Source organism: Ranitomeya imitator, chromosome 5 (genome assembly GCF_032444005.1).
Source record: "Ranitomeya imitator isolate aRanImi1 chromosome 5, aRanImi1.pri, whole genome shotgun sequence".
NCBI classification, from domain to species: Eukaryota; Metazoa; Chordata; class Amphibia; order Anura; family Dendrobatidae; genus Ranitomeya; species Ranitomeya imitator.
Window position 1 is genome coordinate 20,166,212 of NC_091286.1, and position 22,785 is coordinate 20,188,996.

The 22,785-nt window shown below is 48.7% G+C and overlaps 1 protein-coding gene across 1 annotated transcript in view; it reads left to right on the forward strand.

Annotated features, from left to right (window-relative positions):
- Positions 1–1,245: 1,245 nt before the first annotated feature.
- LCLAT1 (lysocardiolipin acyltransferase 1) overlaps positions 1,246–22,785 on the forward strand; it is an 81,258-nt gene continuing 59,718 nt past the window's right edge. Inside the window, exons 1-3 of the mRNA XM_069768369.1 lie at positions 1,246–1,411; positions 13,606–13,774; positions 17,731–17,929. Of these exons, the coding sequence (XP_069624470.1) occupies positions 13,610–13,774; positions 17,731–17,929 (364 nt within the window). The 5' untranslated portion in view covers positions 1,246–1,411; positions 13,606–13,609. The remainder of the gene's footprint in view (positions 1,412–13,605; positions 13,775–17,730; positions 17,930–22,785) is intronic.

Below are 22,785 nucleotides of genomic sequence, written 5' to 3' on the forward strand. Positions count from 1 at the left end.
TTCAGTTTCTCCTTTTACCATTGGGAAAATAAAAAAATTGTTGCTGAAAAATCATTTTTGTGACTAAAAAGTTAAATGTTCATTTTTTCTTTCCATGTTGCTTCTGCTGTGAAGGGTTAATAAACTTCTTGAATGTGGTTTTGAGCACCTTGAGGGGTGCATTTTTTAGAATGGTGTCACTTTTGGGTATTTTCAGCCATATAGACCCCTCAAACTGACTTCAAATATGAGGTGGTCCCTAAAAAAAATGGTTTTGTAAATTTCGTTGTAAAAATGAGAAATCGCTGGTCAAATTTTAACCCTTATAACTTCCTAACAAAAAAAAATTTTGTTTCCAAAATTGTGCTGATGTAAAGTAAACATGTGGGAAATGTTATTTATTAACTATTTTGTGTCACATAACTCTCTGGTTTAACAGAATAAAAATTCAAAATGTGAAACTTGCCAAATTTTCAAAATTTTCGCCAAATTTCCGTTTTTATCACAAATAAACACAGAATTTATTGACCTAAATTTACCACTAACATGAAGCCCAATATGTCATGAAAAAAAACAATCTCAGAACCGCTAGGATCCGTTGAAGCGTTCCTGAGTTATTACCTCATAAAGGGACACTGGTCAGAATTGCAAAAAACGGCAAGGTCATTAAGGTCAAAATAGGCTGGGTCATGAAGGGGTTAAGCATCCCATCATTTTGAATGCATTCCGCAATTTTTGTGCACATGCTGAGTATTTTTCCGTGATAAAAACGCATTGCGGAAACATACGCAGCGTGTTCATTCATTTTGCGGATTTATCGCGTATTTTCAGAAAAAAAACACGAAAAATCCGCGACAAAACAGCGAGTTAATAAAGTTTCTTTTTTTATCTCCTCGGTTCCTTTTGGTGCTTCTTTCTTTGGTGCTGACAGTCTGAGCAGACACATGGAGGATAGTGGCCGCTGCAGGTCAGTCTGCGGGGCTCTGACTCGCCCTGATCCTGCTGCTGTCGGGTCGCTGACCTCCTGTGGCTCCCACAGCTCAGAGGAAAATGCCCCCCACCCAGAGTGAGTCATGCGCAGCCGCAGATCCCCTCAGTGAGTGACCACATTAGCGGCCGCCCCCAGCTCGCCCCGCCCCCAGCTCGCCCCGCCCCCAGCTCGCCAATCACCTCACATCTTCCCGCCCTCTCCCATAAGTCCCTGACTTTTTCCCGCCTCCACAACCAGCGACGTAATATGTCCTGCGACGTGGTGACGTCATTCATGCACAAAGCGAGAGAGGAGGAGGAGGAGGAGTGCGCGGGCAGCGGAGAGCGGCGTGTTAACCCTTCTGTCTCCGGAGCCTGGCGCTTCATGGAGTCATCATTGGTCTGCGGGCGGCGACAGGGCGGGGGCGCACCCGAGTGACGGAGCCGGGAACACCGGCGGCAGGTGACAGCTGCTCCTATCTCTGTGTGATGTGGTGTACACCGTGCTGATCTGTGTCTGCCTGTATACAGGGCTACAGAGCGTATATACACGTCATCTACTGCCCCTTATATACAGGAATAGACGTATACCGCCCCTTATATCCAGGTCCACAGCGTATACCGCCCCTTATATCCAGGTGCACAGCGTATACCGCCCCTTATATCCAGGTCCACAGCGTATACCGCCCCTTATATCCAGGTGCACAGCGTATACCGCCCCTTATATCCAGGTGCACAGCGTATACCGCCCCTTATATCCAGGTGCACAGCGTATACCGCCCCTTATATCCAGGTGCACAGCGTATACCGCCCCTTATATCCAGGTCCACAGCGTATACCGCCCCTTATATGCAGGTCCACAGCGTATACCGCCCCTTATATCCAGGTGCACAGCGTATACCGCCCCTTATATCCAGGTCCACAGCGTATACCGCCCCTTATATCCAGGTCCACAGCGTATACCGCCCCTTATATACAGGTGCACAGCGTATACCGCCCCTTATATACAGGAATGGACGTATACCGCCCCTTATATACAGGTACACAGCGTATACCGCCCATTATATCCAGGTCCACAGCGTATACCGCCCCTTATATCCAGGTCCACAGCGTATACCGCCCCTTATATCCAGGTGCACAGCGTATACCGCCCCTTATATCCAGGTCCACAGCGTATACCGCCCCTTATATCCAGGTGCACAGCGTATACCGCCCCTTATATCCAGATGCACAGCGTATACCGCCCCTTATATCCAGGTCCACAGCGTATACCGCCCCTTATATCCAGGTGCACAGCGTATACCGCCCCTTATATACAGGTGCACAGCGTATACTGCCCCTTATATCCAGGTGCACAGCGTATACCGCCCCTTATATACAGGTCCACAACGTATACTGCCCCTTATATCCAGGTGCACAGCGTATACCGCCCCTTATATCCAGGTCCACAGCGTATACCGCCCCTTATATCCAGGTGCACAGCGTATGCCGCCCCTTATATACAGGAATGGACGTATACCGCCCCTTATATCCAGGTCCACAGCGTATACCGCCCCTTATATCCAGGTGCACAGCGTATACCGCCCCTTATATCCAGGTGCACAGCGTATACCGCCCCTTATATCCAGGTGCACAGCGTATACCGCCCCTTATATCCAGGTGCACAGCGTATACCGCCCCTTATATCCAGGTCCACAGCGTATACCGCCCCTTATATCCAGGTGCACAGCGTATACCGCCCCTTATATACAGGTGCACAGCGTATACTGCCCCTTATATCCAGGTGCACAGCGTATACCGCCCCTTATATACAGGTCCACAACGTATACTGCCCCTTATATCCAGGTGCACAGCGTATACCGCCCCTTATATCCAGGTCCACAGCGTATACCGCCCCTTATATCCAGGTGCACAGCGTATACCGCCCCTTATATCCAGGTGCACAGCGTATACCGCCCCTTATATCCAGGTCCACAGCGTATACCGCCCCTTATATCCAGGTGCACAGCGTATACCGCCCCTTATATACAGGTGCACAGCGTATACTGCCCCTTATATCCAGGTGCACAGCGTATACCGCCCCTTATATCCAGGTCCACAACGTATACCTCCCCTTATATCCAGGTGCACAGCGTATACCGCCCCTTATATACAGGTGCACAGCGTATACCGCCCCTTATATACAGGTGCACAGCGTATACCGCCCCTTATATCCAGGTCCACAGCGTATACCGCCCCTTATATACAGGTGCACAGCGTATACCGCCCCTTATATCCAGGTGCACAGCGTATACCGCCCCTTATATCCAGGTGCACAGCGTATACTGCCCCTTATATACAGGTGCACAGCGTATACCGCCCCTTATATACAGGTGCACAGCGTATACTGCCCCTTATATCCAGGTGCACAGCGTATACCGCCCCTTATATACAGGAATGGACGTATACCGCCCCTTATATACAGGAATGGACGTATACCGCCCCTTATATCCAGGTCCACAGCGTATACCGCCCCTTATATCCAGGTGCACAGCGTATACCGCCTCTTATATCCAGGTGCACAGCGTATACCGCCCCTTATATCCAGGTGCACAGCGTATACCGCCCCTTATATACAGGTGCACAGCGTATACCGCCCCTTATATCCAGGTGCACAGCGTATACCGCCCCTTATATCCAGGTGCACAGCGTATACCGCCCCTTATATCCAGGTGCACAGCGTATACCGCCCCTTATATCCAGGTGCACAGCGTATACCGCCCCTTATATCCAGGTGCACAGCGTATACCGCCCCTTATATCCAGGTGCACAGCGTATACCGCCCCTTATATCCAGGTGCACAGCGTATACCGCCCCTTATATCCAGGTGCACAGCGTATACCGCCCCTTATATCCAGGTGCACAGCGTATACCGCCCCTTATATCCAGGTCCACAGCGTATACCGCCCCTTATATACAGGTGCACAGCGTATACCGCCCCTTATATCCAGGTGCACAGCGTATACCGCCCCTTATATCCAGGTGCACAGCGTATACCGCCCCTTATATCCAGGTGCACAGCGTATACCGCCCCTTATATCCAGGTGCACAGCGTATACTGCCCCTTATATCCAGGTGCACAGCGTATACCGCCCCTTATATACAGGAATGGACGTATACCGCCCCTTATATCCAGGTGCACAGCGTATACCGCCCCTTATATACAGGAATGGACGTATACCGCCCCTTATATACAGGTCCACAGCGTATACCGCCCCTTATATCCAGGTGCACAGCGTATACCGCCCCTTATATCCAGGTGCACAGCGTATACCGCCCCTTATATACAGGTGCACAGCGTATACCGCCCCTTATATACAGGTGCACAGCGTATACTGCCCCTTATATACAGGTGCACAGCGTATACCGCCCCTTATATACAGGTGCACAGCGTATACTGCCCCTTATATACAGGTGCACAGCGTATACCGCCCCTTATATACAGGTGCACAGCGTATACCGCCCCTTATATACAGGTGCACAGCGTATACTGCCCCTTATATACAGGTGCACAGCGTATACCGCCCCTTATATCCAGGTCCACAGCGTATACCGCCCCTTATATACAGGTGCACAGCGTATACCGCCCCTTATATCCAGGTGCACAGCGTATACCGCCCCTTATATCCAGGTGCACAGCGTATACCGCCCCTTATATCCAGGTGCACAGCGTATACCGCCCCTTATATCCAGGTGCACAGCGTATACCGCCCCTTATATACAGGTGCACAGCGTATACCGCCCCTTATATACAGGTGCACAGCGTATACCGCCCCTTATATCCAGGTCCACAGCGTATACCGCCCCTTATATACAGGAATGGACGTATACCGCCCCTTATATCCAGGTGCACAGCGTATACCGCCCCTTATATCCAGGTGCACAGCGTATACCGCCCCTTATATCCAGGTGCACAGCGTATACCGCCCCTTATATCCAGGTGCACAGCGTATACCGCCCCTTATATCCAGGTGCACAGCGTATACCGCCCCTTATATCCAGGTGCACAGCGTATACCGCCCCTTATATATAGGAATGGACGTATAGTGCCCGTGTATACAGGTGCACAGCGTATACCGCCCCTTATATACAGGTGCACAGCGTATACCGCCCCTTATATACAGGTGCACAGCGTATACCGCCCCTTATATCCAGGTCCACAGCGTATACCGCCCCTTATATACAGGAATGGACGTATACTGCCCCTTAAATACAGGTGCACAGCGTATACCGCCCCTTATATCCAGGTCCACAGCGTATACCGCCCCTTATATCCAGGTGCACAGCGTATACCGCCCCTTATATCCAGGTGCACAGCGTATACCGCCCCTTATATATAGGAATGGACGTATAGTGCCCGTGTATACAGGTGCACAGCGTATACCGCCCCTTATATACAGGTGCACAGCGTATACCGCACCTTATATACAGGTGCACAGCGTATACCGCCCCTTATATACAGGTGCACAGCGTATACCGCCCCTTATATACAGGTGCACAGCGTATACCGCCCCTTATATACAGGTGCACAGCGTATACCGCCCTTTATATCCAGGTCCACAGCGTATACCGCCCCTTATATACAGGAATGGACGTATACCGCCCCTTATATACAGGTGCACAGCGTATACCGCCCCTTATATCCAGGTCCACAGCGTATACCGCCCCTTATATCCAGGTGCACAGCGTATACCGCCCCTTATATCCAGGTGCACAGCGTATACCGCCCCTTATATCCAGGTGCACAGCGTATACCGCCCCTTATATCCAGGTGCACAGCGTATACCGCCCCTTATATCCAGGTGCACAGCGTATACCGCCCCTTATATCCAGGTGCACAGCGTATACCGCCCCTTATATCCAGGTCCACAGCGTATACCGCCCCTTATATGCAGGTCCACAGCGTATACCGCCCCTTATATACAGGAATGGACGTATACCGCCCCTTATATACAGGTGCACAGCGTATACCGCCCCTTATATCCAGGTCCACAGCGTATACCGCCCCTTATATCCAGGTGCACAGCGTATACCGCCCCTTATATCCAGGTGCACAGCGTATACCGCCCCTTATATCCAGGTGCACAGCGTATACCGCCCCTTATATCCAGGTGCACAGCGTATACCGCCCCTTATATCCAGGTCCACAGCGTATACCGCCCCTTATATCCAGGTGCACAGCGTATACCGCCCCTTATATCCAGGTGCACAGCGTATACCGCCCCTTATATCCAGGTCCACAGCGTATACCGCCCCTTATATCCAGGTCCACAGCGTATACCGCCCCTTATATACAGGTGCACAGCGTATACCGCCCCTTATATACAGGAATGGACGTATACCGCCCCTTATATACAGGTGCACAGCGTATACCGCCCCTTATATCCAGGTGCACAGCGTGTACCGCCCCTTATATACAGGTGCACAGCGTGTACCGCCCCTTATATACAGGTCCACAGCGTATACCGCCCCTTATCTACAGGTGCACAGCGTATACCGCCTCTTATCTACAGGTGCACAGCGTATACTGCCCCTTATCTACAGGTGCACAGCGTATACCGCTCCTTATATACAGGAATGGACGTATAGTGCCCGTATATCCAGGTGCACAGCGTATACCGCCCCTTATATCCAGGTCCACAGCGTATACCGCCCCTTATATATAGGAATGGACGTATACCGCCCCTTATATACAGGTGCACAGCGTATACCGCCCCTTATATACAGATGCACAGCGGTATACCGCCCCTTATATATAGGAATGGACGTATACCCCCCCTTATATACGGGTGCACAGCGTATACCGCCCCTTATATATGGGTGCACAGCGTATACCGCCCCTTATATACAGGTGCACAGCGTATACCGCCCCTTATATACAGGTGCACAGCGTATACCGCCCCTTATATACAGGTCCACAGCGTATACCGCCCCTTATATACAGGTCCACAGCGTATACCGCCCCTTATATACTGGTGCACAGCGTATATCGCCCCTTATATACAGGTGCACAGCGTATACCGCCCCTTATATACAGGTACACAGCGTGTACCGCCCCTTATATACAGGAATGGACGTATACCGCCCCTTATATACAGGTGCACAGCGTATACCGCCCCTTATATACAGGTACACAGCGTATACCGCCCCTTATATACAGGTCCACAGCGTATACCGCCCCTTATGTACAGGAATGGACGTATACCGCCCCTTATATACAGGTGCACAGCGTATATCGCCCCTTATATACAGGTGCACAGCGTATATCGCCCCTTATATACAGGTGCACAGCGTATACCGCCCCTTATATACAGGTACACAGCGTATACCGCCCCTTATACTGGTGCACAGCGTATACCGCCCCTTATATACAGGTCCACAGCGTATACCGCCCCTTATATACAGGTCCGCAGCGTATACCGCCCCTTATATACAGGGCCGCAGCGTATACCGCCCCTTATATCCAGGGCCGCAGCGTATACCGCCCCTTATATCCAGGTCCGCAGCGTATACCGCCCCTTATATCCAGGTCCGCAGCGTATACCGCCCCTTATATCCAGGTCCGCAGCGTATACCGCCCCTTATATCCAGGTCCACAGCGTATACCGCCCCTTATATCCAGGTCCACAGCGTATACCGCCCCTTATATCCAGATTCATGCTGACTTTTATGTACAGGCTGTATCTCAGAATCAGTAATGTATGTACACAGTGACTGCACCAGCAGAATAGTGAGTGCAGCTCTGGAGTATAATACAGGATGTAACTCAGGATCAGTAATGTAATGTATGTACACAGTGACTGCACCAGCAGAATAGTGAGTGCAGCTCTGGGGTATAATACAGGATGTAACTCAGGATCAGTATTGTAATGTATGTACACAGTGACTGCACCAGCAGAATAGTGAGTGCAGCTCTGGGGTACAATACGGGATGTAACTCGGGATCAGTAATGTAATGTATGTACACAGTGACTGCACCAGCAGAATAGTGAGTGCAGCTCTGGGGTATAATACAGGAGGTAACTCAGGATCAGTAATGTAATGTACACAGTGACTGCACCAGCAGAATAGTGAGTGCAGCTCTGGAGTATAATACAGGATGTAACTCAGGATCAGTAATGTAATGTATGTACACAGTGACTGCACCAGCAGAATAGTGAGTGCAGCTCTGGGGTACAATACGGGATGTAACTCGGGATCAGTACAGGATAATGTATTCATACGGTGCCTTTTTTTTTTTTTTTTTTCTTTCAATCTGCTAAAAAGTAAAAAAAAATCAGTCGAAAGCCATTTCAGCTACATTTTCAGAGTAATTACCCTGCACTCGCCCTGATGCTTTTTGTGTAATGCTCTGGTTAAATGACACTCTCGCGCTGACCGCCCATTATTGCAGCTCTGTAGTGAGTGGCGGCACATTACAGGAATAACAGGCCGCTCTGCTATAGATTATTGGTAATTTGCGGGTTGTCTGTGGCTGATACAGCGGACATGCCACATTACCAGCAGCCGGGACCTGGTACATCCTGGCTGGATCTGCACTGGGTACATGTCCGATAATGCGCGACCGAAGCTGCAAATACGAAGATCCTGCAGAGATTTCCCTTACAGGACTCGGCCCTGCAGCATCTGCATGTACAGAAGACGATGAGGATGGAAATATCATTCTGAAACTTTGCCCTCAGGTCGTTCCCCATCAATAGGCTGCAGGGAGCACGTTAATGATTAATGCGCCTCTTGGTGAGGCTCCAGGTAGCCGGCGGTTTTGGGAAAGGCTTCAGGCCCGTTGGGGTCGTTCACACTTGCTGTAAGTACTTTGTATGACAGTCTGATTGCGAGCTTGTCCACTTTGGTCTTGAAGGGTTCCTCCATGTGGGAAGATGAGGAGCTGATGATGTGATGTCTACGGCTGATTGCCTTTTCTAGTAGTAAAATCCCTGCTGGGTTCCCACAAATCCTGGCACAAAAACCAGTTGATCATCGATGCCACATCACAGGGCCTCTCACTGTCCGAAAGAGCGACCGGATTCAATCAATAAATTTATAGGAGTAAATACGAGAAACTTAGTAATATATATTGTAGGAGAACTCTGCTCCTTTCTCCACTTACAAGCCACTTCTCCTGTTTTGCTTCCTAATCATTCACTCTGAAATACTGCTAAGTTCCGTCCTGCTTTATACAAAACGTATTACCGAAATAATAAGGGGTGTGATTCCTAATTGTGAGCAGGAATCCCTCGTGCCTGTGTGTGCTGTGTATGGGAAACATTGCAGACGCTAGTTTCTACCCACTAGCTCAGAGATAACAAGTCATAGAGACTGCAGGATAGGAGTCGGATAATGGCCAGAAATAGTGTTCTTTGTCCCCTGTTCCTGGCCGCAGCATTAACCCCGTGTGCAGCCGCCGTCCAGCTGAAGCTCAGCTTAAGTGTCTCAGGGCCCATCCATGATGTACTAATGTATCTGATGAGATTTAGTACAAGCCCCTGCTACCTTGTATACGTTTCTGACCTTTAATGTTGGGGTTCCTTGCCTCCCCTGTTCTCATTGTATGGAGGCGTCCTTTCTTTGGTGGACGCGCTGCCTACTTACAATGGCCTCACGCTCTCTGATTTCAGTCTGTCATAGCGCAACATTTCATCCAGGGCGACATCTTGCTGCAGACAAGTCTCAGGACCTGGCGATCGCTGCTGATCTGTTTGCGCTGTGAATTCATGGGACAACATACAAGTGTCTTTTGTTGGATTTTTATGTCCTGCAGATGTGCCGTGCTGCGTCCCCCTGGGCACAGTCCATGACCCCAGCAGGTGTGCTTTGCAGCGTCCCCTGGGCACCGTCTATGACCCCCAGCAGATGCACCGTGCAGCGTCCCCTGGGCACCGTCCATGACCCCAGCAGATGTGCCGTGCAGCGTCCCCCTGTGCACCGTCCATGACCCCAGCAGATGCACCGTGCAGCGTCCCCCTGGGCACAGTCCATGACCCCAGCAGATGCACCGTGCAGCGTCCCCTGGGCACCGTCCTTGACTCCAGCAGATGCGCCGTGCAGCGTCCCCTGGGCACCGTCCTTGACTCCAGCAGATGCGCCGTGCAGCGTCCCCCTGGGCACCGTCCTTGACTCCAGCAGATGCGCCGTGCAGCGTCCCCCTGTGCACCGTCCATGACCCCAGCAGATGCGCCGTGCAGCGTCCCCTGGGCACCGTCCTTGACCCCAGCAGATGCGCCGTGCAGCGTCCCCTGGGCACCGTCCATGACCCCAGCAGATGCGCCGTGCAGCGTCCCCCTGTGCACCGTCCATGACCCCAGCAGATGCGCCGTGCAGCGTCCCCCTGGGCACCGTCCTTGACCCCAGCAGATGCGCCGTGCAGCGTCCCCTGGGCACCGTCCTTGACCCCAGCAGATGCGCCGTGCAGCGTCCCCTGGGCACCGTCCATGACCCCAGCAGATGCGCCGTGCAGCGTCCCCTGGGCACCGTCCTTGACCCCAGCAGATGCGCCGTGCAGCGTCCCCTGGGCACCGTCCTTGACCCCAGCAGATGCGCCGTGCAGCGTCCCCTGGGCACCGTCCTTGACCCCAGCAGATGTGCCGTGCAGCGTCCCCCTGGGCACCGTCCTTGACCCCAGCAGATGCGCCGTGCAGCGTCCCCTGGGCACCGTCCATGACCCCAGCAGATGCGCCGTGCAGCGTCCCCTGGGCACCGTCCATGACCCCAACAGATGCGCCGTGCAGCGTCCCCTGGGCACCGTCCTTGACCCCAGCAGATGTGCCGTGCAGCGTCCCCCTGGGCACCGTCCTTGACCCCAGCAGATGCGCCGTGCAGCGTCCCCTGGGCACCGTCCATGACCCCAGCAGATGCGCCGTGCAGCGTCCCCTGGGCACCGTCCTTGACCCCAGCAGATGCGCCGTGCAGCGTCCCCTGGGCACCGTCCATGACCCCAGCAGATGCGCCGTGCAGCGTCCCCCTGGGCACCGTCCATGACCCCAGCAGATGCGCCGTGCAGCGTCCCCTGGGCACCGTCCATGACCCCAGCAGATGCGCCGTGCAGCGTCCCCTGGGCACCGTCCATGACCCCAGCAGATGCGCCGTGCAGCGTCCCCTGGGCACCGTCCACGACCCCAGCAGATGCGCCGTGCAGCGTCCCCTGGGCACCGTCCATGACCCCAACAGATGCGCCGTGCAGCGTCCCCCTGGGCACCGTCCTTGACCCCAGCAGATGCGCCGTGCAGCGTCCCCCTGGGCACCGTCCTTGACCCCAGCAGATGTGCCGTGCAGCGTCCCCCTGGGCACCGTCCTTGACCCCAGCAGATGCGCCGTGCAGCGTCCCCTGGGCACCGTCCATGACCCCAGCAGATGCGCCGTGCAGCGTCCCCTGGGCACCGTCCATGACCCCAACAGATGCGCCGTGCAGCGTCCCCCTGGGCACCGTCTCCATGTTGATAAGTGGAGGTGATGACTCGTTCTCTATATGCGATTTCCGCCTCGTGTTTCTTACTATGATGTAGTCACCGGATAATTATTTAATGGTTGTACACGGGCCGACACCATGTTATGAGAATGAAGCGAGCGACGCTCGGCAGCCGGTGATTCATCCATTGTCCCCGGTTTACGTCGCCGTACGGAACAATCAGTGTCATTATTCACAACACGCTGTCGCTATAAATAACAATATGAGTTTAGAAAAGTGGAAGGAAGGTCGGGGCGAGGAGGGCGTCATATGAACGCTTGTGTCCTGCGGCTTCCCAGCTATTGTAACCTCTGCCCATCCTGATTGCCGTGTGCAGGGAGTGGAGAGTTTTGCATCTCCTGGAGACTAGAGGCTGGAATCCCCATTAAATTAGCAATATGGGAACTGAGACTTTTTGGCATCGGCCATCACTGCTGCCGCACACACGGGGTGGAGGGACGTGCCGAATATTAGATAAGTTTGCGTATAATCCCCTGTCTGCATCAGTACTGACATCCGGCCCAGTTTTAGGCTGTGTTCACACTGCGTTTTTGCTGCGGTTTTTAATTCGTTTTACGCTGCGTTTTACAGGACCAGCAGAAGGTCTGAGATTTCAGAAATCTGCACACACATTGTTTTATTTTTTTCTTGACTGAATTGGAAAACTGCTGCTTTTTTACAAACTGCAGCACGTCTCTTCTTTCACCCATACAAAGCAATGAGTAAGTGCGAAAAATGAAGATATCAGGTATTGCTGCGGTTTTGGTGCAAAAACGCAAGGAAGTTGCATCATGTGTTTGTTTGTTTTTTTTGAGGGGGGGCACTAAACTCTATCGGCATGCCAAGAGACAGCAAAACCTGATTTTTATAAGCGGCTTCTTTACTGCCAAGAGAGCAGGTGTTGCCTGCAGGAAAAAAAGCCGCAAAAATGCAACATGTGAACATAGCCTCAATAGTGTCAGATGTGTGACCATGATGAGAGAAGACGGCGATCGTATCATCGGGAGATACAAAGTATTCTAGCAAGTTGTCATTTATCCTCGAGTGTGCCCAGTTTGGATGAAGGGGAGGCCACGTGTGTGGACCACAGGAGGTAGCAGAGTACAACTTTTGGCTCGTCTGGCAGTCGCGTAAATAACTGTGATGGCGTACCACTGCTCCTTATTAACTGTGCATCTCAGAGCCCCGATCGAGGTACCGATGATGGTCCCAGCAGTGTAACCCCCAGAAATCATCCAGAGGGCAGGCGAAACCCCTATAAGCCTCACGTGGCTGCCCCAGACAGGACTGAACGAGCCTCTTCCACCATCGGCTGCAAAAATCCCAAATTGCTTTGGTTTATGAGGACCAAAACTGCACCCGGGGTCTGATGTGTCCCACAGGGGGAGGGGGGTTGTCTGATGTGACCCACGGGGGGGGGGGGGGGGTCTGATGTGACCCACGGGGGGGGGGGGGGGGGGTCTGATGTGTCCAACGGGGGGGGGGGGGGGTCTGATGTGTCCCACGGGGGGGGGGGGGGAGGGTCTGATGTGTCCTACGGGGGGGTCTGATGTGTCCTGCGGTTTTCTCTGTTGCTGGCACCATTTAGGGTACCGTCACACAGTGAAATTTTGATCGTTACAACGGTACGATCCGTGACGCTCCAGCGTCGTAACAATATCGCTCCAGCGTCGTAGACTGCTGTCACACTTTGCAATGTACGACGCTGGAGCGATAATTTCATGACGTATGTGCGATGTAGAAGCCGTTGGTTACTATGCGCACATCGTATACGATATATGTTACACCATGCGATCATGCCGTCACAGCGGGACACTAGACGACGAAAGAAAGTTTCAAACGATCTGCTACGACGTACGATTCTCAGCGGGGTTCCTGATCGCAGGAGCGTGTCAGACATTGCGATATCGCTCGAACGTCACGGATATATCGCTCGAACGTCACGAATCGTGCCGTCGTAGCGATCAAAATTTCACTGTGTGACGGTACCCTTAAAAAATAAATTTATCTCAGACCCACGGACTAAGGGGGCAGTATGGAACTGTGAGGAGGGTAAGAAGAAAGGGGCCGTGCTGTGACTGCTATGGGGAAAGCAGAGGCTGCGACAGTTGGGGAGATGTTACTGATGGAGAGAAATGCGTCTGTTTCCACTAACTCCCTGTTCTATTGCATTTCAGAGCCATGGTGTCATGGAGAGGGGTCTACTTTGTCTGCACTTTGTTTTTGGGAAGTTTTTTCGGGAGTATTTTCATGCTCGGCCCGTTTCTTCCTTTGATATTTGTGTCTCCGAGCTGGTATCGGTGGCTGACTGATCGGATCGTGGCAACATGGCTGACCCTCCCCGTGGTAAGAGACACCTGCAAATCCTCTGCCCATGACACCCAGTGCCATATGTATTAATGTACAGTTGTGGCCAAAAGTATTGACACCCCTGTAATTCTGTCAGATAAAACTCAGTTTCTTCCTGAAAATGATTGCAATCACAAATTCGTTATTATCTTCATTTAATTTGTCTTCAATGAAAAAACACAAAAAGAATTCTTGTAAAGCCAAATTGGATATAATTCCACAGCAAACATAAAAAAGGGGGTGGACAAAAGTATTGGCACTGTTCGAAAAATCCTGTGATGCTTCTGTAATTACTGTAATTAACAGCACCTGTAACTTACCTGTGGCACCTAACGGGTGTTGGCAATAACTTGCAGCAAGTTGACATGGATTAAAGTTGACTCCACCTCTGTCCTGTGTCCTTGTGTGTACCACATTGAGCATGGAGAAAATAAAGAAGACCAAAGAACTTTCTGAGGACTTGAGAAACCAAATTGTGAGGAAGCATGAGCAATCTCAAGGCTACAAGTCCATGTGCAAAGACCTGAATGTTCCTGTGTCTACCGTGCGCAGTGTCATCAAGAAGTGTAAAGCCCATGGCACTGTGGCTAACCTCCCTAGATGTGGACGGAAAAGAAAAATTGACAAGAGATTTCAACGCAAGATTGTGCGGATGTTGGATAAAGAACCTAGACTAACATCTAAACAAGTTCAAGCTGCCCTGCAGTCCGAGGGTACAACAGTGTCAACCCGTACTATCCGTCGGCGTCTGAATGAAAAGGGACTGTATGGTAGGAGACCCAGGAAGACCCCACTTCTTACCCCGAGACATAATAAAGCCAGGCTGGAGTTTGCCAAAATTAACCTAAAAAAGCCTAAAACGTTTTGGAAGAATGCTCTCTGGTCAGATGAGACAAAAGTAGAGCTTTTTGGGCAAAGGCATCAACATAGAGTTTACAGGAGAAAAAAAGAGGCATTCAAAGAAAAGAACACGGTCCCTACAGTCAAACATGGCGGAGGTTCCCTGATGTTTTGCTTTGCTGCCTCTGGCACTGGACTGCTTGACCGTGTGCATGGCATTATGAAGTCTGAAGACTACCAACAAATTTTGCAGCACAATGTAGGGCCCAGTGTGAGAAAGCTGGGTCTCCCTCAGAGGTCATGGGTCTTCCAGCAGGACAATGACCCAAAACACACTTCAAAAAGGACTAGAAAATGGTTTGAGAGAAAGCACTGGAGACTTCTAAGGTGGCCAGCAATGAGTCCAGACCTGAATCCCATAGAACACCTGTGGAGAGATCTAAAAATGGCAGTTTGGAGAAGGCACCCTTCAAATATCAGGGACCTGGAGCAGTTTGCCAAAGAAGAATGGTCTAAAATTCCAGCAGAGCATTGTAAGAAACTCATTGATGGTTACTGGAAGCGGTTGGTCGCAGTTATTTTGGCTAAAGGTTGTGCCACCAAGTATTAGGCTGAGGGTGCCAATACTTTTGTCTGGCCCATTTTTGGAGTTTTGTGTGAAATGATCAATGTTTTGCTTTTTGCTTCATTCTCTTTTGTGTTTTTTCATTTTAGACAAATTAAATTAAGATAATACCAAAGAATTTGTGATTGCAATCATTTTCAGGAAGAAACTGAGTATTATCTGACAGAATTGCAGGGGTGTGAATACTTTTGGCCACAACTGTATGTACACAGTGACTGCACCAGCAGAATAGTGAGTGCAGCTCTGGAGTATAATACAGGATGTAACTCAGGATCAGTAATGTAATGTATGTACACAGTGACTGCTCCAGCAGAATAGTGAGTGCAGCTCTGGAGTATAATACAGGATGTAACTCAGGATCAGTAATGTAATGTATGTACACAGTGACTGCTCCAGCAGAATAGTGTGTGCAGCTCTGGGGTATAATACAGGATGTAACTCAGGATCAGTAATGTATGTACACAGTGACTGCACCAGCAGAATAGTGAGTGCAGCTCTGGGGTATAATACAGGATGTAACTCAGGATCAGTAATGTATGTACACAGTGACTGTACCAGCAGAATAGTGAGTGCAGCTCTGGGGTATAATACAGGATGTAACTCAGGATCAGTAATGTATGTACCCAGTGACTGCACCAGCAGAATAGTGAGTGCAGCTCTGGAGGATAATACAGGATGTAACTCAGGATCAGTAATGTAATGTATGTACACAGTGACTGCTCCAGCAGAATAGTGTGTGCAGCTCTGGGGTATAATACAGGATGTAACTCAGGATCAGTAATGTATGTACACAGTGACTGCACCAGCAGAATAGTGAGTGCAGCTCTGGGGTATAATACAGGATGTAACTCAGGATCAGTAATGTATGTACACAGTGACTGCACCAGCAGAATAGTGAGTGCAGCTCTGGGGTATAATACAGGATGTAACTCAGGATCAGTAATGTAATGTATGTACCCAGTGACTGCACCAGCAGAATAGTGAGTGCAGCTCTGGAGGATAATACAGGAGGTAACTCAGGATCAGTAATGTAATGTATGTACACAGTGACTGCACCAGCAGAATAGTGAGTGCAGCTCTGGGGTATAATACAGGAAGTAACTCAGGATCAGTAATGTAATGTATGTGCACAGTGACTGCACCAGCAGAATAGTGAGTGCAGCTCTGGAGTATAATACAGGAGGTAACTCAGGATCAGTAATGTAATGTATGTACACAGTGAGTGCACCAGCAGAATAGTGAGTGCAGCTCTGGAGTATAATACAGGAGGTAACTCAGGATCAGTAATGTAATGTATGTACACAGTGAGTGCACCAGCAGAATAGTGAGTGCAGCTCTGGAGTATAATACAGGAGGTAACTCAGGATCAGTAATGTAATGTATGTACACAGTGACTGCACCAGCAGAATAGTGAGTGCAGCTCTGGAGTATAATACAGGAGGTAACTCAGGATCAGTAATGTAATGTATGTACACAGTGACTGCACCAGCAGAATAGTGAGTGCAGCTCTGGGGTATAATACAGGATGTAACTCAGGATCAGTAATGTAATGTATGTACCCAGTGACTGCACCAGCAGAATAGTGAGTGCAGCTCTGGGATATAATACAGGATGTAACTCAGGATCAGTAATGTAATGTATGTACACAGTGACTGCTCCAGCAGAATAGTGAGTGCAGCTCTGGAGTATAATACAGGATGTAACTCCGGATCAGTAATGTAATGTACGTACACAGTGACTGCACCAGCAGAATAGTGAGTGCAGCTCTGGAGTATAATACAGGATGTAACTCAGGATCAGTAATGTAATGTATGTACACAGTGAGTGCACCAGCAGAATAGTGAGTGCAGCTCTGGAGTATAATACAGGAGGTAACTCAGGATCAGTAATGTAATGTATGTACACAGTGACTGCACCAGCAGAATAGTGAGTGCAGCTCTGGAGTATAATACAGGATGTAACTCCGGATCAGTAATGTAATGTACGTACACAGTGACTGCACCAGCAGAATAGTGAGTGCAGCTCTGGAGTATAATACAGGATGTAACTCAGGATCAGTAATGTAATGTATGTACACAGTGAGTGCACCAGCAGAATAGTGAGTGCAGCTCTGGAGTATAATACAGGAGGTAACTCAGGATCAGTAATGTATGTACACAGTGACTGCACCAGCAGAATAGTGAGTGCAGCTCTGGAGTATAATACAGGATGTAACTCCGGATCAGTAATGTAATGTACGTACACAGTGACTGCACCAGCAGAATAGTGAGTGCAGCTCTGGAGTATAATACAGGAGGTAACTCAGGATCAGTAATGTAATGTATGTACACAGTGACTGCACCAGCAGAATAGTGAGTGCAGCTCTGGAGTATAATAATGTAATAGTAATGTAATTCAGTGACTGCCGTGTGTCCCGTCCTCTCCTTGTCATCTGTCTGTGGATGACTTTGGGGCTGGGTATAATCCCTCGTTTCGCCGTCTGTTTCAGGCTTTGCTGGAGTTGTTATTTGGCACCAAAGTGGTAATCACAGGAGATGGATTTGTTCCCGGGGAGCGCAGTGTTATCATCATGAACCATCGCACCCGGCTGGATTGGATGTTCCTATGGAATTGCTTATTGAGATACAGTTACCTCCGGCTGGAAAAAATCTGCCTCAAGTCCAGTCTTAAAGCCGTCCCGGGATTTGGTGAGTGTCGGGGCCGCGCGGTCCATCAGTTCATGTCCTGGTGTGTATGGCTATAAAATATCTGTTATTGTGCAAGGCTCAGTTTTATTCTTTTCTTGCTTTTTTGTTGGTCTGTGAAAACCTCAGACAAGCTGCTGATGTTGGATCTGTCACTTGTACAGCTAATCTACTTGTTGATGGTTTCCATTCACCAACCACTTTCTCTTCTAGATTGTCTAGAGAGGACGCGTGGCTCATCAGTCTCTGCAGGACCCTGCACTTTTGCGTGGCTGTGTCGCGCAGATCTATTTCATGTGATATATCTCGTGTGGCTGTTTCATCTTAATGATTATTCAGGACTGCACTTAGGATGGGTCAGTGGTATCGGATCGGTGGGGGTCTAACACCTGACAACCCCACCAATCGGCCCAGCAGCGTCCGAGGTCCAGTTTATGGTATGGGGACAGCACAGCTCCGTATACCATGTAGTGGACGTTCTTGGTATTGCAGCTCAGTTCACTTCAATGATGGGAGCTGAGCTGTAGTACCGAGAGTGGCCACTGTACAGGGTACGGCACTGTGCTGTTTCCTTCACAAGTGACCACAATGTTGTATGTACCCAAAAATGACATCAATACGAGCAATGGCGCGTTACACAAAAAAACACCAGAAAATAAAGCCTCAATCAGCTCCATTATCAGAAAAATAAGGAAGCTGGTGGTTTGGAAATCTGGCGGCACAAGAGTAAATGTTCTTTAGTTGACGAAGTCCTGATAGTTTTGTGTTTTCACCTTCCGGCTGTGTCTCCCGGCACCGGACGTTCCCACGTTTCTCCTGCGCGGCGGGTTCTTCGCTGCTCTCTGGTCACATCTGAGCATTACCGCGTCCCCGGAGGGCCGGACCGCCTCGTCTGCTCCTCTCCGGGCTCCCGCCGCGCTGGTGATCTGCTCTGTGTGCAGCTCAGGTGACAGATGGGGGAAAACACAGGATGCGAGGCGGACGGCTCTGTTTCCGATCTCGTATATTGGGAGACTGGCCAAGAGCCGAGCCGCCTGCAGGAAATATTACCTTACTTAAAGGGAGTGGGGCATCCGAAAATAAGCTGTTGCTTTACATCAGGTTTTTGTGTTAAAGGGATATTCCCAGGTTCAAGATTAAATTCCAATATGTATTAGGTGTAATAATATTAGCAAATACCTCCAATTAAAAATGTAGTATGATTCTTCTGATTAGCTATGTCATTTATCTCATGTGCAGGGTATTGCAATAGCTTAGGTGTCCATGGTTACATCCAGTAACAACTAACCGTAAGTGGCCATAACCATGGATATTTAAGCTGGTGCAATGCCCTGCAACATAGCTAATCAGAAGAACTATAATAAATGTATAAATTCATATATATATATATATATATATATATATATATATATATATATATATATATATATATATATATATATTATATATTATATATAATATATAATATATAATATATATATATATATATATATACACTCACACACACTATTCCCCTCTCATTTTTAGACTTTCTATTTCAGGAAATTTACATGAACTTTAGCAGCTGTGAAAAGACTTTTGTATTGTGGCATCTAATGAGCGTGTGCCAAGGTTATTGCGAATATAGGAAAGCAGCGGTGACCTCGCCTGTGTATGGAGGTGTCACCTGTCATTGTAATCCTGCCTCTGATGATAATGAGTCTGTTGAAAGGACAGGAAATGAGTCTAAAATAGCCCCAGTGGCCAGTGTGAGAATTACAAGATTTTTTTTTTTTTTTTTTTTTTTTAAATTGAAAATCAAGAAATAAGAAAGTAAAACCATGCGACACATAATATAATATGTCCAGGGTTTTAGCCTTCTGATTGTAATTAACATTAAATGTTTCTGTTCGCTGGCGACAAGCTCAAAACTTAAAGCGGCTTTGAAACTTGAAAATATACGAGAACTTTAAAAAACCTTTAACAGAATTTAATTCAGAATCCCAGGAGAAATTATTTTTTTACAATGTCCCACTTGCTGCCATTTTACGAGACCATGGTTTTGAAAATCCTAGGCAGAAAATTTTAACACGTACTATTCCGTCAGCTGGCAGATCCCCCGCTTTGAGGTGGGCTCCGGCGGTGAGCCCACCTCAAAGCCGCGACATGTCAGCTGTTTTGTACAGCTGACATGTGAGCGCAATGAGCGCGAGCGGAATCGCGATCCGCCCGTGCCCATTAACTAGTTAAATGCCGCCGTCACACGCTGTCAGCAGCATTTAACTAGTGCTCCCGGCCGCGCTGCCGGAAGTGCTCGCACCGCTGACCCCCGTCACATGATCGGGGGTGAGCGGTGCATTGCCATAACAACCAGAGGTCTCCTTGAGACCTCTATGGTTGTTGATGGCCGATTGCTTTGAGCGCCACCCTGTGGTCGGCGTTCAAAGTACACCTGCATTTCTGCTACATAGAGGTGATCTGTACTTCACCTCTATGTAGCAGAGGCGCGATCATGTAGTGCATGCTTCTAGCCTCCTATGGAGGCTATTGAAGCATGCCAAAATTTAAAAAGGTGTTTAAAAATATAAAAAAAAATATATAAAAGTTCAAACCACCCCCCTTTCGCCCCAATCAAAATAAAACAATACAAAAAAAATCAAACATACACATATTTGGTATAGCCGCGTTCAGAATCGCCCGATCTATCAATAAAAACAAAGGATTAACCTGACCGCTAAATGGCGTAGCGAGAAAAAAATCAAAACTTAAAAATTACGTTTTTTTGGTCGCCGCAACATTGCATTAAAATGCAATAACAGGCGATCAAAAGAACGTATCTACACCAAAATGGTATCATTAAAAACGCCAGCTCGGCACACAAAAAATAAGCCCTCACCTGACCCCAGATCACGAAAATTGGAGACGCTACGAGGATCGGAAAATCGCGCAAATTTTTTTTTTTTTTTTTTTTTTTTTTTTTAGCAAACTTTGGAATTTTTTTTCACCACTTGGATAAAAAATAACCTAGACATGTTAGGTGTCTATGAACTGGAGAATCAGAATTGCAGGTCCGTTTTAGCATTGGTGAACCTAGCAAAAAAGCCAAACAAAAAACAAGTGTGAGATTGCAACTTTTTGGCAATTTAATCACACTTGGAATTTTTTTCCCGTTTTCTGTTACATGGCATGGTAAAACCAATGGTATCATTCAAAAGTACATCTCGTCCCGCAAAAAATAAGCCCTCACATGGCCATATTGACGGAAAAATAAAAAAGTTATGGCTCTGGGAAGGAGGGGAGCGAAAAACTAAAATGAAAAAAAAAAAACGGAAAAAGCTCCGGGGGTGAAGGGGTTAAAGGTGAAGTCTGATTTTGCAACTAGTCTTAAAGGGGTTGTTTTCTTGGGGGAGGGAGTGAGTCCTGTGTTCTTGGGTGGGAGATAAAGAGCGTCTCTCCCTCTGGAGGACCCAGGTCCTGTCCTTCATTTCCCAGACATCTCACTGATCTAAATGGACACTGTGTAATCCTCCATTTCTCCAGCGGAGGCACTGCAGGGAATATCGATCAGCTAACATCTCGGGTTAATTACAAATAACAAGGTCCCTTTGTAATCGGCTTATTGCAGTAATTAAGGATTGGAGACCCCTGTAACTAGTAAGTCTAATCATTAAATGTAAATACTTGGGGAACGGGGAAATTCACCAAGGTTATTTTCTATTTATATTTTTGTCTTTTCTGGCTTCAGAAGGTCGCAAATTTTGTTGCATGTCGGTTTCTTGTTTTCCTCCCGTTCTGTTTGTTTTCCTTATGCCAAAAATTCCAGCAGATTTTCCCCCCGTTTTCTCCCGAATCTACGCTCGTGCCGTCAGCTGGTTCTGTTACATTGCAGCTGGAACTTTTTGCCTTTAATGGTCAAATGAAGAGTGCGTGAAATCCCAGAAATTCTCAAAAGTGACTATATAAGGCAGAGGCCGCTCTGTGCATTCCTCCTCCATGTATACCTGCTCCTATCGGCTGCTTAATCCGGACCTAACCCCCGCGGGACCCCATCCCCCACAGCGTGAGGCTCACTTATTGGATTTTTTTTTAGTTAAAACATTCACTTTGATATTGCATTTTTTTTTTTTTTTAATCAGAAAATAATCTATTGTTTTATAACAGGTTTTTGTATTTTAGATATTTCTTTAATTTTTTTTTCTGTAATTTTTAATAATTATCTTGCAATTCACAAACTGGTCAATGGGACTATTTTAGACTCGTTCTTATTTTTTTCGGGAACCGTTTTGAGCAGTTTCCTTATCAGAGGCAGGATTACAATGACCGATAACAACTCTGTACATGGCTCACGGCACAAGATCCACCATTCACAATAGGCGGTCACAGCTCACCTCCTCCTCCTATCATCACAATGACTAATAATAATAAAAATATAAAAATCCTAAAGGGGGTGCATTTGTCTCGAGGTACTCTACCTTGCTAAGGAACAAAAAATGTAATATTTATGTAAATTTGGTGGAAAGTCCACAGTTGGCAGGACCAAGTTGGGAAAAACCCTCCTTCCGAGAGTGCTGTGTGTGTGTGTCGTCATTGTGCCCATTGCTTGCTATGTGCACTCCTGGGCCGGCGCATGTGCAGTAAGTGCCAGACGGTGGACCCCAATGAACTATTACATCTGTTACAGCTTAGTTTGGCCGATGCCCACGTCTGGTACCAGCTCACCGCACCTACATGGCCCCAGGAATCAAATGACTCGTGGCTTATGGAGCTCTTCCTGATGCCCGAATCAATGGTTTAATGTGAACAATGCACGCATGCATGCATGTACGCAGCAGTTCAACATGCCCAATACAAAAAGAAGCTAACTGAACTGCGCATGCACT